General features: G+C 31.5%; 2 protein-coding genes across 4 annotated transcripts in view; one reads left to right on the top strand and one right to left on the bottom strand.

Moving 5' to 3' along the window:
- The first annotated feature begins 777 nt into the window (after positions 1–777).
- On the top strand, positions 778–8,349 carry LOC108903601. 2 transcript variants are annotated; one of them, XM_018705830.1, is made up of 6 exons: positions 778–889; positions 953–1,029; positions 1,768–1,912; positions 4,250–4,441; positions 4,493–4,598; positions 8,034–8,349. In XM_018705830.1, exons 2-6 carry the CDS (start codon positions 972–974, stop codon positions 8,253–8,255), a joined length of 723 nt encoding a protein of 240 aa, XP_018561346.1. In that variant the 5' UTR covers positions 778–889; positions 953–971; the 3' UTR covers positions 8,256–8,349. The 2 variants fall into 2 exon arrangements, with proteins under 2 accessions (XP_018561346.1, XP_018561347.1); XM_018705831.1 differs by having other exon boundaries at positions 816–884.
- A 7,932-nt stretch (positions 8,350–16,281) lies between these two features.
- Positions 16,282–17,089, bottom strand: part of LOC108903586 — a 7,501-nt gene continuing 6,693 nt past the window's right edge. For both annotated transcript variants that reach the window (XM_018705814.2, XM_018705812.2), the window contains exon 5: positions 16,282–16,512. In XM_018705814.2, the coding sequence (XP_018561330.1) occupies positions 16,345–16,512 (168 nt within the window). In that variant the 3' untranslated portion in view covers positions 16,282–16,344. The remainder of the gene's footprint in view (positions 16,513–17,089) is intronic.

Here is a 17,089-nt window from a genome sequence, read left to right as displayed (position 1 = left end):
TAATTCATACAAATTCATAATTTATTTGTCAAGAGTGATGATAAACCAGAAGAAGAATACAAGACATTTTTTTGAACGATTCCAATATTTGACTGTTTCAATATATCTGCTAGTAGCATCATTTTTAGTTTTTATTTTGGATGGTTGATATGATACTAATTCGGTCATAATATAGCCCATCAACGAGTCATGTTTTTAGTCGAGCATAGCTTATCGTACATATTGAATTTAGTACATTTTGATAAGATAAAAATCAGAATTATACATTTGTTATAAATTATAAATTAAGTCTATACATATTTATTAGGTATAATTAAACCTTGCAACTAAATCTAGTAGATCTGCGCTGATCCTTGTATTGTTGTTAAAGGTTGAGTTGCCTATTAGATATACAGAGTATCCTAGAAAAACTTGCCATTATTTTTAACCATGCATTAACTTTACAATCACTTTAAGAGCAACAATTTTTGGCTAATATCTTTTCGAAAGCTCACATTTTGGTTTGCTATTTTTTATTAAAGATTTAAGGTTTTCAAAAAAAATCTTAGACAAAACTTCTTGCTTTTGAAGACTAGAACGCCTGGTTAAAATTTTGTCACTTATTTCTGTGACACCTCGAATATTTCTGTTCACATCTGCTTTGACTAAAGTACCAGATAAACACTAGAAAAGTTGCACCTGGCAATTTTTTTGTCTCCGTTAATATCTCCGATTATCTCCGAAGATATTGCTACAAACCAATCTGCGATTTCGCTTAGATGTAGATCAAGTGCCGATAGCAAAAAAAAGAAATATATTTAATCTGCTGATGAAGTACTTAAAATTGACTATTCTGTTTTATAACTACAATCGCAGCTCGATTTGCACTAGTCGCTAGATCAAAAGTAAGGTAAGTTAACAATAGTTTATTTTTATTTTGTTAATATTTCGCTCATGCGATATTATTTTTTAGGAGGAACCTATAGTTCGAAATGAAGACATTTGTACTTCTAGCCGTTTTGGGTTTTGCCTTGGCTCTTCCTCAATATGGTAAGATTTTTTATTTTTTTATATAAAATAAATTGGAAAAAGATTATTATAAATCGTATTTAAATTTTCTTTGCTTTTAAAACATTTTAAGACAATTTTAATACAGCGTTTGACGTAAATAGTTATACGTATTTCATTATGTATTGAAACATTTCAAAATATGATACATATTTAAAAAAATTTTGTTTTACATGAAATTTCATTATTTTCCATTATTATCTGTTGTTTAAGAATGAACACCGAATATATTCCACATGTATCGTTGTAAAATTTAATACGCTCGATCGTAAAAGCGTTTTCTTTGTTTGATATTTTAAGCAATGATCTCCTTTTGTTCTTCAATCTCAAGTGCCTTCTATTGTGGTTTTATCTGCCACCATTGGTATTCAAGACAATAACACATAATAGCTATTAGAATCTTATCAATTCAAATACATATAAGTGGTTGACATATTATAGAAAATACAATATTATCTATACGAGAACACAAAAGGAATTTTAATTATGGGCATAATTAATAAATAGATAACTAATAAACAGATACTGTGATGTCTGTGACTGAATTCATCGTTAGAATTTACTGAAACGTCATTACGTCTAGTAATACATATATATTCTTTCTTAAATTATTGCAATTACAGGCTATAACGGAATGTATTTTATAATACTCTTCACCGAAACAATTTATATAACATTTATAATTAGACTAAATTACGGATAAAGGTATAATATTTCTAGATTCTAACCATATGGTTGTGGTGAGAGACATGATCGGAGATTTCATCAACAAGACAATAAATAGTAATCTAGCCAACTTGACAGAACCTGTCACAATTGATTCGTTACATATCGATTTTGATAGCGAAGAAAGCGATACATTGAGGTAAATATGCAACACATAATTTGAATTAGACTAGGTCTTTATAAATTTAAGGTGGGATTTCAAATTCCAAATAAATAAATCGTTTAGTACCTAATGTACCTATACGGAGAAAACTGTTAGTGTATTTCGAATGATAACCCCACATTTCTCCATTAATTCCTTAAGCCGATATACCTAATTAATATTAGTGTTATTCCAAGTAACGGAAACTTTATATCTGGTATGAAAACGAATACTTTGTATTAGCTATGACATTTTATACTTTTTTATAAGGTGATTCAAATAAATAATTATTTTTTCTAATATACAGGGTGATCCATTAACGGTACGGATCAGCTGTATATAGGAAACTAGACGTGCTACGATTATGGAGTAAAAAATTTATCAATAAATATGACCAAAAGAAATTGATTTAAAATATGTTCAAGTTTGTAACTTCACCGCTAGAGGGCGCAACTGCTGTTGTGTTACAGAAAATTTCGCTTATATAACCTAAGTTGAAAATACACTTTTTATATACACTGTTAGGCACTTCACAAGTTTTATTTGAACTTTTTTTTTGTTATTACCATAGCAACGCTAGTACAGAGGACGCCATCTTAAAATTTTTAAATTGTCATAACTTCTAAATGCCTTAACCGATTTCAAAAAACGACGACTCATTTTAAATAACTATTAATAAAATATATATTTATGACAGGGAATAAAAATATTATTTTCCTGAGCAACGGTAGACGAAGTTAATTAGAAAAGATTTGCAATTGTCTCCGTTTACTAAAAAAATTAAATGCAACGATTATAAGTTTTTTTCCATGGCTTGATAGACCATTTATTAAGGAAAACAAACACACAAACCGAAGGCCGATATCTTTTTTCGTTTTCAAGTTATTGCTAAAATAGTGAGGTGCTAGAACATCCTCCTTTATTTAGTTTTCTGAATAACATTGACATAGTACAGGCCAAAATTAAATTGTAAAACTATACCAAGCTTGTCTTTGAAAACATACATGCTATATTTTGAATTTTTTTTATTAATTCCAAATATCATGAATTATTTTTTATCATTATCTAACTTCATATGGATTCCAAAAGGAGTTTATATTTGATTCGATTAAACGGTAATTAACTATGTTCTAAGAATACTGAAAAGAATGTAGCATTGGCTTAAAAGGTATAGAACAGAATACCGTTCTCTCCCTGTAAGTATTATATGCCAGAAAATATAGAGCTGGACGCGACTTTTTATTTCAGTAAGCTGAATTTATCACTATAGATGCTAAATATTATGCACAATAACATATTAGTTTCCACAGTCATAAAAACGGGGGAAAGATTGTTTACAGGGTGGTTAATTGTATAATTTTTACGTAAATTCACGTTTTTTGCTTATAACTTTTTTTCCGTTCATTTCCACGAGAAAACAGTAACATATATTTTTTTTCGTCTTCAAAAGACCTACAAAACTAGCCCTAGAGCGTTAACAAATATTGATTAGATCAAAAGTTATAAACAGAAGAAATTTATTTATGACTTTTGAATTAAACACTTATAAACTGCGTTATTATTACCAGAACGTTTTGGCATCGCATCCTCTCATTCCTTATCACTGTCTAATAACTCACACGAAATCTGGAATCGGTAAGTTGAATAGTTTACAATTTATGGCCTTATAAACAATTTAACTAATTATTAGTCTGGACGATCCCGATGATCTTCCACAATCGCACTGATTTTTTTCATGGTAGATTTCATAATAATAAGTTGAAATCTATCATTTTTTTTTAATTTCAAATTTGCAACCTGGAATTTTTTTTATTTTTTAGCCTTAGTTGCAAAATGAAATATACGACGTACGAACATGGTATAGTTATATATTGTTACATATTCGGAAACCTTATGAAAAGAGCATTAAGTTAAAAAAAAATCGTCAAGATTCGTTGAAAAGCAACTAAATAAACTTCTTTTGTTTATAACTTTTGACCTAATCAATATTTTTTGACACTCGAGGACTAATTTTGTAGGTCTTTTGAAGACGAAAAAAGTACATTACTGTTTTCTCGTGGAAATGAACAGAAAAAAGTTATAAGCGAAAAACGTGAATTTACGTAAAAATTATACAATTAACCACCCTGTAAACAATCTTCCCCCCATTTTTATGACTGTGGAAACTAATGTGTTATTGTACATAATATTTAGCATCTATAATGATAAATTCAACTTGTCGAAACAAAAAGTCGCGAAATGGTAATTTCCCAGCTTATTTTCTTGGCCTAATTAACTATATTCATAAGATTCTCTGTTGAAAACACCAAACAAATTATGTTCAAAAATTTTCAGCGGTGCTCTTAATGTGACTGATGCTCATATTATAGGCATTAAGAATTTGGTTGCAAAACAAATCTCAGTTAATCTCACGAGTATGGATGTTGACTTAGAATTGGAGATCAATAAATTGATTGTGAACCTCGACTACTGGGCAGACATGGTGCTTCTTAAGCTTCTGCCCCTATACGGTAGTGGCAAGATGAAGTGAGTATACAATGTCTTCGTGTGACGTTTCTAATCATTTTTTTCCTTCAGTATTGTCCTTGAAGATTTTGATGTTACCGTGGCCGGACATGCAGATATTACCGATGGAATTAGTTTGGACAACGTTACCATTGGCATTGGTCTTAGTGCCGCTACTGTAAGTTAATTTTGGCTTCAAACTAAGATAGTGCAGGGTGCTTCAAGTTAATTGGCTAAACTTGAATTTTGAATTCGGTACAAAAGTATCGACTGAAGTTATTTATTTGTGGTATAGTTTACCTGTTTTCCATCACGTATGAAAAAAAAATAAATAACCCTTACGTCACTATTTTTGCATAACTAAAAATCTTTACTGGGCAAAGCAGGCAAATAAGAAACGCACATGTATTCCTTCAATTGTAATTAATGTTTAGAAGAATCTATCGATCTTTTTTTATTATCAGAACTTACGACGTTTTTTTCCACTGTTCTACTTAAAATTTAATAGGTTTGTTATTTGATTCTGGTGGCTATAAATATCATATGGTGTTTATTCTATTACTTACTTCTTCTTTTAGTATTTGTAGCCAACAAAGATCCAAGTTAAGGACAATAGATAACAAATTTAACATTAGAACAGCTAATAGAGAAGCGAACCTTATTTGTCAAAAACATTATGTTCAAAAATTTTATATATAGTCCAAGCGGTAGAGCATTCGAGGCGTTTGTATTTGAAATCATCTATTTTGTTGTACAGAAAAATCCCGAATATTATGTAGAATAAGAATCAGAGCTTGCCTATTCCAAAAAACCGTTGCTAAATTTAGGGGAACAACAAACATACAAAAAGAATGAAAAATTACCCGTTTTTCGACATATTTTTTAATGTAACATTGAAAGTAAGCCCTAAATAAAAAAAGTCAATCTTTATTTTTGTGTTTATTTGATAAAGTTGTAACAACTGCGAATCAAAAAAGTTGAATTTTGCATTAACAATGGCCGAAAAATAGTAGAAAATTATATGTATATTTGGAGCAATTTAAAATAAGTAAATATTTATAAATATTTATCGTGGTTTTCGATCGAAACGAATTGTTAATTAAGAAAATTTCAAAAAGTTTATGGCTTACCGTGGGTTTAAATTAAGGTTTAGAAAGGGCACACAATTTTTTAGAGATACTTGTTGTCATAATAAACAATGATCAATGCTAAAAATACCTATTTTTACACTTTTATAACCATTTAGAATTTCGTTTAATTGTTTAACATTTTACTCTATAAACAATTATTTATTGCCTAGGAAATTTTCTATGCAATCGACAAAATCTTGCACATATAAAAACTACGTCGTAACCCCTTGCTTTTTAGCCAAATACGACAGCATTCTACTGTTAGGCCAAACAAATAAAATTTTTACTCGAAAAGAAAAAGAAACATAATACAAGACATCTCTCATCTCCTGAGTCAAAAACTTTTATTAGCTAACTTTTCTATTTAAACAAATAAGTGAGGAAAACAGTTTTTTTAACTTTGCAGGAAAAACCATCAATTTTAGCGAAAAGTGACTGAAAAGTGAGGCTTGTTAAATTAAAATCGGTTAATAAACAAAAAAGTTATTGCAAAAAAATTAAAAAAAAAGAAGTTTCTACGATGAATAGAAGTCGAGATATTGCAAAATTTACAGCGCGCATCAATTTTGCAAAAATTCAACTCTTAATATTTATAAACAATTGCGCTACGATTTAAAAAAAAAATTCTTATCTTGGCTCCTGTTGGTCGTAGAGGGTGCTTTTTCTTTTAAATTTGTATTTTTATGCCAGCTATCCATTGTATCTATTTTCGGTGAGATAGCATAAGTAGCAACAATTTTATTCAAATTGTTTATAAGCGAAACACGCACGGTTTTTTAATGCATAATTTGAGAATGTTAATGTCAAAAAAACGGTGATATTTTTTAATAGGTCGCTTAATTACGTCTTTAAGATTACAATGACGATTACAGAATCATGTTTGGTTGAAAATTAACGCCTGTACAGAGGCTTAAAGTTCATAACTTTTGGAGCCTCCGTTATAAACAAATTGAATTGTGCGAAAACAATTGCACCTGCGATAATTATAAACAAATTAAAAAATGGGCACTTTTCTTGTTTTTTGCAATAACTTTTTTGTTTATTAACCGATTTTAATTTAACAAGTCTCATTTTGTTGATAATTTTACTCCCTACAAGCTGTCTGAGAGTCACTTTTCGCTAAAATTGATGGTTTACCCTGCAAAGTGAAAAAACTGTTTTCCTCACTTATTTGTTTAAATAGAAAAGTTAGTTAATCAAAGTTTTTGACTCACGAGATGAGATATGTATTATGTTCCTTTAGACAATTTTACAATAATATCACGGATAGGACTTTTTTCGAGTTTTTCTTATATTTTCGCTAATTTTCTTGGTGTATGTGTAGATTTCTGAGATATAGAAGCATACATTTAATAATAACACAGCCACACACAAGAGAAGTTGTATTTACTTTTCATGCGACATGTTATCCTGAGTATTTTTGCCTTCTGATCACGAATCCGGTGTCAGAATTGAGCTATCACATCACAGGAATTTCCTAACCTCAAAAACATGGCAAAAATAGCAAAAATTCACGAGAAAGTGCTAGGAAAAAAAAAAAAAATTTTTTCCATATTCAAATGTTCGTTAATATAGTTAAGACTCCACTGAAAGTGAATCCGCGGTCAGATATGTTGGTTCTTTTTCTAACCTCAAAAAAACGGGTCAATTAAGGTCAGATTTCACGAATTTTCAAAAAATAGATTCGCGCCAAATTTGGTATACGGAGGTTTTCGGGGACGTTGATTATGAATCCAAGGTCAATTTTGTAAAATTCAAGATGGCGGATCCAAGATGGCCGACCAAATTTTCAAAAAATAACAGTTTCGCGCCAAATCTATACTAATATTAAAAAGAGGAAAGATTTGTATTTTTGTATGTATGTATGTTTGTTACGAATAAACTCAAAAACTACTGGGCGGGTTTCGATAATTCTTTCACCATTAGAATGCTACATTATCCCTGAGTAACATAGGCTATATTTTTTATATCCCAAAATGTTTAAAATAAATGTCCACCAGTGCGAAGCCGGGACGGGCCGCTAGTTTGGTATAAGGGGGTTTTCGGGGTCGCCGATTACGACTTCAAGGTCAATTTTACAAAATTGAAGATGGCGGCCAACCAAATTTTCAAAAAATAACACGGGGGTTTTCGGGGTCACTGATCACAAATCCGAGATCAGATTCACATTCGGCGAGGTCTTAAAGAAGATAAAAGCTTAATAAAGAAAGTTACCGCGGTCATTGGAATTTCTCGGCAGAGCTGGAGTGGGGATGACTGAGAGCAGCTGCGCTTCCGGGCTCCGTACTAGTTTCAGAATGAGTATGCACGATAAAAGATGACACAAACGCCAAAGCCTACTTTTACTGCTCTAACGCCAGGACTATTATAGCATACCTTGTGAATGCAATAAACATGAGAAATTAAATTCAGTGTCGTTCGGGTAAAATTTTATAGACAAAACTTAATACACAAGCAAAAATATTGTTATTTATTTATTTCAGTTCGATTTACATGGGTTGATCGACAACACAGAATTCAGTTCCCTAATCAGCGCGGCCCTTAACGATAATTTCGTCACTTTCGTCAACGAGCATCGCCAGGTCGTCACCAACCTCATCAGTCCGATTGTAGAGAATATCCTCCATCAAATCTTGAACCCCTCAAACGACGATGACGATACCCTTAAAAAAGCGCTGCTTATAGAAGAATACAAGCTGTACTAATAAACGATACATGTAGTTGTATAATAATGCTGTTGTATATTTATTATACTTACTTGTAAATAGAATAGGAATAATAATTCTTTTAGCAAGAATACTTCATGATCATTTTATTGTCATATTTGTCCATATCTCTATAATTAGTTGTTCCAAAATAAGGTTCGCAATTTTATCAGGCAGAACCTGACATTTTTGACATGAATTTTAAATATTGCTACAACTTACTCCCTTAAAATGGTAAGAGAGGTGCTTCCTGTTCAAAATAGTCTAATAAAAACCCTAAAATGTCTTGAACAGGGATAGATAAAGGCTTCAACATATGAATACTTCGTAATTTATGGTAAATAGACTTTAATGTGTGACATGTGTAAATGACAATTTCGGATCAAATGTAAGACCACAGACAATATAGCTTATCGCCACAGACTGCTTGTTAAATGATGGAAATTGGCAGCCTAAAATGGATGCAGGGTCTCCTTAGCCGGGTTCCACCTATAAAATTTAGCGTGGTAACTCTTCTACTTGGTAATAGGCAGCAGTTCTAGCGGTGGCTTTGTTGCCAAATCATAACTGCTAAACATTAAAAATTTAATGTTTTCAATTATGTAATTAAAGAGATATGGAACTTATCTTCTGTTTGGAAATCACATTTGCCTTAAATGCTAAATAAAATAAATCAAGTTAGAATTATAACTATGAATTTACATAATTAATTATTTATTTTATATCACCTTGGAATGGGAGAATTCAAAAACTTCAAATTAATGTTTTTAGATTTGTGCGTCGATTTCCAGTCTGGTACGATAAAAACACCTATGTTTAAAAAAATTGCATTATACAGGTTGTGTATCCTTAGATGGGTACTCTTATTGCTGATTTCTTCAGTTAGGTAAAATAATTATTGACACAAGTGTTGCATATCATGGATGCCATTGGTAGTGCTCATATTTGTGACACAAGGTGTTCAAAAAAATTAACACAATGTAAAATGGCTGGAACCTTAAGGAGTAGTTGAATACGGAATTTATTAAAAAAACAACAAATCATCAATCAATGATCCCTTACAGAGATAAGATAATGCGTTCGCTACTGCTATTGCAATTTTTGACTAACTTTTTTGTTTTTCGACAAACGGACTTCGGACCTTTTCCATTCAACGCAGAACGGACAATCAGAACCAGGGGTGTAGGGGAGAATTTTTTTAATTATTTTTTCGATTCAACGAGTTATAAGACTTTTTTTACTGTATCACCTCACACATCTTGTTATAATATGTACTGTGTATTTATACTATATTTCCGAACGTACCCCATATCCGTGATAGTTCTATATGTTCAGTGATAAAAGGACTGTACTACTCTGGTTTATGATCGTGTATCATCTATGTCTACGTGAGGACGCTTGTCTTATAAAAAGTTTAATAAAATTACTGAAGCTCCCAAAGATAATTATTATTTAGACCAGCCTGCAGAACACATCTCTTGTTTCCGAAATTTATTTTCCACATACGGACTTCGGGTCTTTTCCATTCAACGCAGAACGGACAATCAGAACCAGGGGTGTGGAGGAGATTTTTTCAATTATTTTTTCGATTCAACGCACCGTTTCCGAGTTATAAAAGCTGTTTTACATTGACAATTTATGCATCAATAAATTGACGAAGTTCTTCATGAATTAATTCATGAATTTATTGGTAAACAGTGTGGTTTTACACTGCTACAGACTTTGTCAAGTTTTTTGACGTATGAATCAGTTCTACCAATGAATCAAAGAAGCAAATAAATTTTAAAATATTATTACGAATTTTGTTTATTTGGAAATATATTTTCTGCAGTATTTCAATACCAAAAAATTAAAATAGTAGTTAATTAACCAAATTATGATTAAGTAACCGCTGCACAATATCCGATCGTCTATGTTGACTACACAGGTAACAGTAACTCAAAAAACAGGCATTGATAAAAATGTGTACAAAATAAATCTGTAAGTACACGTGACAACATTGCCAAACCATTGTTTATATGTTGCTGGGATACACGTAAGAATGCGGGCCGCTGCATTTGATTCTTCCTAAAATTCTGCTGGTGGTGTACTCTATCGGCAATTCCGAAATTTAAAACTGCTGGCCTATTCCAGTAGCGGTCTGTGGCGATAGCTATTGAGATCGTATTTTGTTATAAATTTAAAACGCCTTATGCGATTTTACTAAAATTTGGAAAGTTGACAGCGTTGTGTAAGGTTCCTGAAGTTGAACAAGATATCTTGGAACGTGTTGAAGAGGATCCGGAACTAAGCACGAAACAATTAAGTAAAAGATAACAGGAATATCTAAAAATATTGTTAATCGGGTACTTACAGAACAGTTGCTACATCCATACGATAAGCTTACCCCTTGATCCTGAAAGACGCCTAGGTTTTTGTCGATTTGTTAATAGGCAAAGAGAAATGGATTTCCACTTTTGGAAGAATATATTTTTACCAATTAAGCGTGTTTCACAAGTGGAGGGGTAACTAATTTCCACAATTCGACACGAATTTAAAATTAATGTGTGGGCAGGAATGATTGGAAATGTTATTGTTGGTCCTGTCATTTTACCACAGAGATTAACGGTAGAAATTTATTTGGAATATCTGCAAAATACGTTGCCAGACTTGTTAGAGGATATTAGAGGCTGTTAGAGGCTACAACTTCGGAGAGACCACATTTTTCATTACCTCTTTGTAACCACTTAAATCAACAGTACCAAACAAATGGATTGGATTATTTAAGTTCGTAGATTACATAACATCGGTAGAAAACGAAGAGCAACTATGGCATCGTCTCAAGATGTAGCAAATACTCTTAGAGGCGATGAAGAAATTATGCAGAGTATATTTCAATTTTTTTCGTCGTGTAAATCTTTGTATGCGTGTAAATGGTGACCACTTTGAACAGCTACTATGACATTTTTATTTATTTACATTCATGTTTTCCTAATTTAATCTTTGTTTCAAATTTTGCTGCAAATGATTGATTAAACTTACAAATTTCGAATAAACCATGAGAGTAATCGACTGTTATCAAGAGCACCTTTTTTGTAGTAAATAATTTACTTAATCTAGGGACACCCTGTAGATTATTATTAAGCACCAACTATACAGGCTGTTAAAATTACCTTGTCTAGTACAATTAATAGAAGTTTTAACGTAAGACAGTCCTCAAAAATTTAATAATAGATAGATATCAAGACAGTGAGTTAGATCATGAATGAAAATAACAAACAACAGTGGCCCCAGGATTGATCCTTTCGGGACCCCTAAAGATTGACGAAATTTAGCTGATTGAAAGCCACGATACTGCACAAACAGGTACCTATTACTAAAATAAGACTTAAACAAAGATAACGAGATAAATATGCAGGGGACATTTATTTTCAGCAGTAATCAGAGTAGAAAATTGTTTATTATCAGTGAAACGTTGAGCGCTACTAAACAATAGATGGCCCCGAGTTAGTAAAAGACATTGATTTAAAATATTTTCAAGTTTGTAACTTCACTGCTAGGGGACGCAACTGCTATAGTGATACAGAAAATTGTCGGTTTTCCGAAATTTCGCTTATATAACCTAAGTTGAAAACACACTTTGTAGATACACTATTAAATCCTTCACAAGTTTTGTTTAAACTTTTTTTTGTTATTACCATAGCAACGCTAGTATGAAGAACACCATCTTGAAATTTTTAAATTGTCATAACTTCCAAATGCCTTAATCGATTTTGATAAACGACGGCTCATTTTAAAGAACTATTAATAAAATTTATATTTATGATATGGGAATAAAAATATTATTTTCCTGCTCAACGGTAGACGATGCTAATTAGAAAAGATTTGTAATTGTCTCCGTTTACTAAAAAAATTAAATGCAACGGTATAGGCTTTTTTTATTGGCTTGATAGACCATTTATTCAGGAAAACAAATACACAAACCGGAGGCCGATATCTTTTTTCGTTTTCAACTTATTACTAAAATAGTGAAGTTGTGCTAAAACATCCTCCTTTAACTAAATAAAGGATCTCTAAATAACATTGACATAGTCCAAGTCCATGCCAAAATTAAATTGTAAAACTATACCAAAAAAGTATTAGCTATATTTTGATTTTTTTTTTTTTGATAACTGCAATGTTTGATTTTTTTATTATTTCCAAAATATCTGAGTATTTATAAAGATTATTGTTTCATAACGAGGCAGTCTATTCCCTATGAAAATATACAACCGAAAAATTACGACAAACGAAATGTGACAGCTTTTGCTACGTGCAAAATTAGTGTTATTTGTATTGGAAAAGTACTTGTGAACAAGGAAAATGCTTTTTACGAATGTGGAAACGTATGATATGTTGGCAGTCTATTTTCAATGTTTGAAAAATGCCGTTATAGCTTCAAGAGAATACGCTTTGCGATACCCTCGTGGAATACGCTACTCCAGAGAAGTATTTCAGCAAGGACATTTAAATAAAGGGGACTATGCATGTCACAGTCTATCTCATATGTTGGGTGAAGCTAGACAAGGGGAAAGCAGAGGGCTTTATTTTTATCCAACTGATGCGCGCTATTACATCTCCAATGTCGTACATTTTGGATGGGTCAAAATAAAATATTTTATAGTCCNTATGTCTACGTGAGGACGCTTGTCTTATAAAAAGTTTAATAAAATTACTGAAGCTCCCAAAGATAATTATTATTTAGACCAGCCTGCAGAACACATCTCTTGTTTCCGAAATTTATTTTCCACATACGGACTTCGGGTCTTTTCCATTCAACGCAGAACGGACAATCAGAACCAGGGGTGTGGAGGAGATTTTTTCAATTATTTTTTCGATTCAACGCACCGTTTCCGAGTTATAAAAGCTGTTTTACATTGACAATTTATGCATCAATAAATTGACGAAGTTCTTCATGAATTAATTCATGAATTTATTGGTAAACAGTGTGGTTTTACACTACTACAGACTTTGTCAAGTTTTTTGACGTATGAATCAGTTCTACCAATGAATCAAAGAAGCAAATAAATTTTAAAATATTATTACGAATTTTGTTTATTTGGAAATATATTTTCTGCAGTATTTCAATACCAAAAAATTAAAATAGTAGTTAATTAACCAAATTATGATTAAGTAACCGCTGCACAATATCCGATCGTCTATGTTGACTACACAGGTAACAGTAACTCAAAAAACAGGCATTGATAAAAATGTGTACAAAATAAATCTGTAAGTACACGTGACAACATTGCCAAACCATTGTTTATATGTTGCTGGGATACACGTAAGAATGCGGGCCGCTGCATTTGATTCTTCCTAAAATTCTGCTGGTGGTGTACTCTATCGGCAATTCCGAAATTTAAAACTGCTGGCCTATTCCAGTAGCGGTCTGTGGCGATAGCTATTGAGATCGTATTTTGTTATAAATTTAAAACGCCTTATGCGATTTTACTAAAATTTGGAAAGTTGACAGCGTTGTGTAAGGTTCCTGAAGTTGAACAAGATATCTTGGAACGTGTTGAAGAGGATCCGGAACTAAGCACGAAACAATTAAGTAAAAGATAACAGGAATATCTAAAAATATTGTTAATCGGGTACTTACAGAACAGTTGCTACATCCATACGATAAGCTTACCCCTTGATCCTGAAAGACGCCTAGGTTTTTGTCGATTTGTTAATAGGCAAAGAGAAATGGATTTCCACTTTTGGAAGAATATATTTTTACCAATTAAGCGTGTTTCACAAGTGGAGGGGTAACTAATTTCCACAATTCGACACGAATTTAAAATTAATGTGTGGGCAGGAATGATTGGAAATGTTATTGTTGGTCCTGTCATTTTACCACAGAGATTAACGGTAGAAATTTATTTGGAATATCTGCAAAATACGTTGCCAGACTTGTTAGAGGATATTAGAGGCTGTTAGAGGCTACAACTTCGGAGAGACCACATTTTTCATTACCTCTTTGTAACCACTTAAATCAACAGTACCAAACAAATGGATTGGATTATTTAAGTTCGTAGATTACATAACATCGGTAGAAAACGAAGAGCAACTATGGCATCGTCTTCAAGATGTAGCAAATACTCTTAGAGGCGATGAAGAAATTATGCAGAGTATATTTCAATTTTTTTCGTCGTGTAAATCTTTGTATGCGTGTAAATGGTGACCACTTTGAACAGCTACTATGACATTTTTATTTATTTACATTCATGTTTTCCTAATTTAATCTTTGTTTCAAATTTTGCTGCAAATGATTGATTAAACTTACAAATTTCGAATAAACCATGAGAGTAATCGACTGTTATCAAGAGCACCTTTTTTGTAGTAAATAATTTACTTAATCTAGGGACACCCTGTAGATTATTATTAAGCACCAACTATACAGGCTGTTAAAATTACCTTGTCTAGTACAATTAATAGAAGTTTTAACGTAAGACAGTCCTCAAAAATTTAATAATAGATAGATATCAAGACAGTGAGTTAGATCATGAATGAAAATAACAAACAACAGTGGCCCCAGGATTGATCCTTTCGGAACCCCAAAAGATTGACGAAATTTAGCTGATTGAAAGCCACGATACTGCACAAACAGGTACCTATTACTAAAATAAGACTTAAACAAAGATAACGATATAAATATACATTTGCAGGGAACATTTATTTTCAGCAGCAATCAGAGTAGAAAATTGTTTATTATCAGTGAAACGTTAAGCGCTACTAAACAATAGATGGCCCCGAGTTAGTAAATAAAAGACATTGATTTAAAATATTTTCAAGTTTGTAACTTCACGGCTAGGAGGCGCAACTGCTATAGTGATACAGAAAATTGTCGGTACACAAATACTTTTCTCATACGAATGACGAATGCACGAAGCAAGAGCTGACACATATCGTTTGACATAATTTTTCATTTGTCTATTTTCATAGGACATAACCTGCCTCGTTATGGAAACAATATCTAATCTTTATAAATACTCAGATATTTGGAATTAATAAAAAAATGAAACATTGCAGTTATCAAAAAAAATTTAAATATAGCAAGTATTTTTTTAGTATAGTTTTATAATTTAATTTTGGCTTGGTCTATGTCAATGTTATGTAGAGAACTAAATAAATGAGGATGTTCTAGCACAACTTCACTATTTTAGCAATAACTTAAAAACGAAAAAAGTTATCGACCTCCGGTTTATGTATTTCTTTTCCTGAATAAAGCCATGAAAAAAAGCCTATACCGTTGCATTTAATTTTTTTGGTAAGGGCCCTCCAAAGGAGTCTTATCATTTGAATATTTTTTAAAATAATTTTCTTTCTGATTAAGATAATGGAATGAAAATTGTAAGTAATAATCAAACCATAAGGGTCTTTAACTATCATAAGTTTCATCAAAATCGGTTACAAATAAGGATAATTTTCTAACTACCCTTAACAGAAATTTTTCGATTTTTTTTTATTCCATTGAATTATGAAGCAAATAATATTGTTTTTTAATGAATTAGACTTTTTNGGAAAATAAATTTCGGAAAGAAGAGGTGTGTGAGGTGATACAGTAAAAAAGGTCTTATAATTCGGAAACGGTGCGTTGAATTGAAAAAAAAATTAAAAAAATCTCCCCACTACTCTGGTTCTGATTGTCCGTTCTGCGTTGAATGGAAACGGTCCGAAGTCAGTATGTCGAAAAACAAAAAAGTTAGTCAAAAATTGCAACAGCAGTAGCGAACGCATTGTATCACTGTATTGATTGATGATTTGTTGTTTTTTTTTTTTTAATAAATTTCGTATTTAATTAATCCTTGAGGTTCCAGCAATTTTACATTGTGTTAATTTTTTTGAACACCTTGTGTCACAAATATGAGCACTACCAATGACCCTGTATGTATGTATGTGTAATTTTGGATCTGTAATTTTGGACATTTAATAAAATTATTGTCTTTTAATACATTAAAAACATTTTGCATTATTAACTGCTTTGGATTTATTAAATGAAAAAATTATTATCGCATAAAAACTATTTTTTATTTAATATTAACTATCGTCACTCGTATAAAAAGTAAAAAACTGGAATGCTTATTTATTTTACAATTTTCAGTATGACATTGATGGCAATCTTGATTATTTCACTGACTGCAGGCGACACAACGGGCGCTATTTCATCGATTATCTTGGCTACATTTTCAGTCAAGAATTTGCTTACATCTTTGCTTAATTTGTCGTTGTTCACTAGACCCTTAATGTCAAACTGAAAAAAAATGTTTTTTATTTAATTAGATATAGTTAAATATTATATTTGTTATATTTATTTTTTAGTTTTATTCAGGCTGTGTTCAGCGAATGGTCGGACTAGTTCGGTCAAACTTCTTTAGTCAAACAGTTGGCTGAACGGGTTTCTATTAACTGTATTAAAACCTGCCCAATATTCCCAATCAGCTGATTGAGCTGACCAACGAAATATTTGTCCTCTGAACGACTTTGACCGGTCCGACCATTCGCTGAACACAGCCTCACAAATGTAACAACAGTCATTGCAATGTCAAGTGACAACTTTAAAATAACAACTTGAAAATAGATAATACAATGTAAGATAAAGTATAATTTAATTGTCTTATAGAAGTACCTCAGAGTACGGGACAGCAATTCGTATTCTGATATAATCATGTATGTATTTCTGACTTAAAGTGATAAAGTAATAAAGTAATAAAGTAATAAAGAAAATATTTAATTTTGGTAGACAAATCAGAAAAGATGGGAACGACTTATTTAGAAAATAAAAAAGTATATAAAATATTACATTATATTATAAAATATATATAAATATA

Source organism: Anoplophora glabripennis, unplaced genomic scaffold (genome assembly GCF_000390285.2).
Source record: "Anoplophora glabripennis isolate ALB-LARVAE unplaced genomic scaffold, Agla_2.0 scaffold127, whole genome shotgun sequence".
Classification (NCBI taxonomy): domain Eukaryota; kingdom Metazoa; phylum Arthropoda; class Insecta; order Coleoptera; family Cerambycidae; genus Anoplophora; species Anoplophora glabripennis.
This window is presented reverse-complemented; position numbering and strand designations above follow the sequence as displayed.

Bases quoted from the DNA above. Each gene is read 5' to 3' on its own strand.
- LOC108903601 (XM_018705830.1), top strand. From the start codon at position 972: ATGAAGACATTTGTACTTCTAGCCGTTTTGGGTTTTGCCTTGGCTCTT. The intron at 4,442-4,492 runs GTGAGTATACAA...TTTTTCCTTCAG, and splicing joins TACGGTAGTGGCAAGATGAA to TATTGTCCTTGAAGATTTTG. The intron at 4,599-8,033 runs GTAAGTTAATTT...TATTTATTTCAG, and splicing joins TTGGTCTTAGTGCCGCTACT to TTCGATTTACATGGGTTGAT.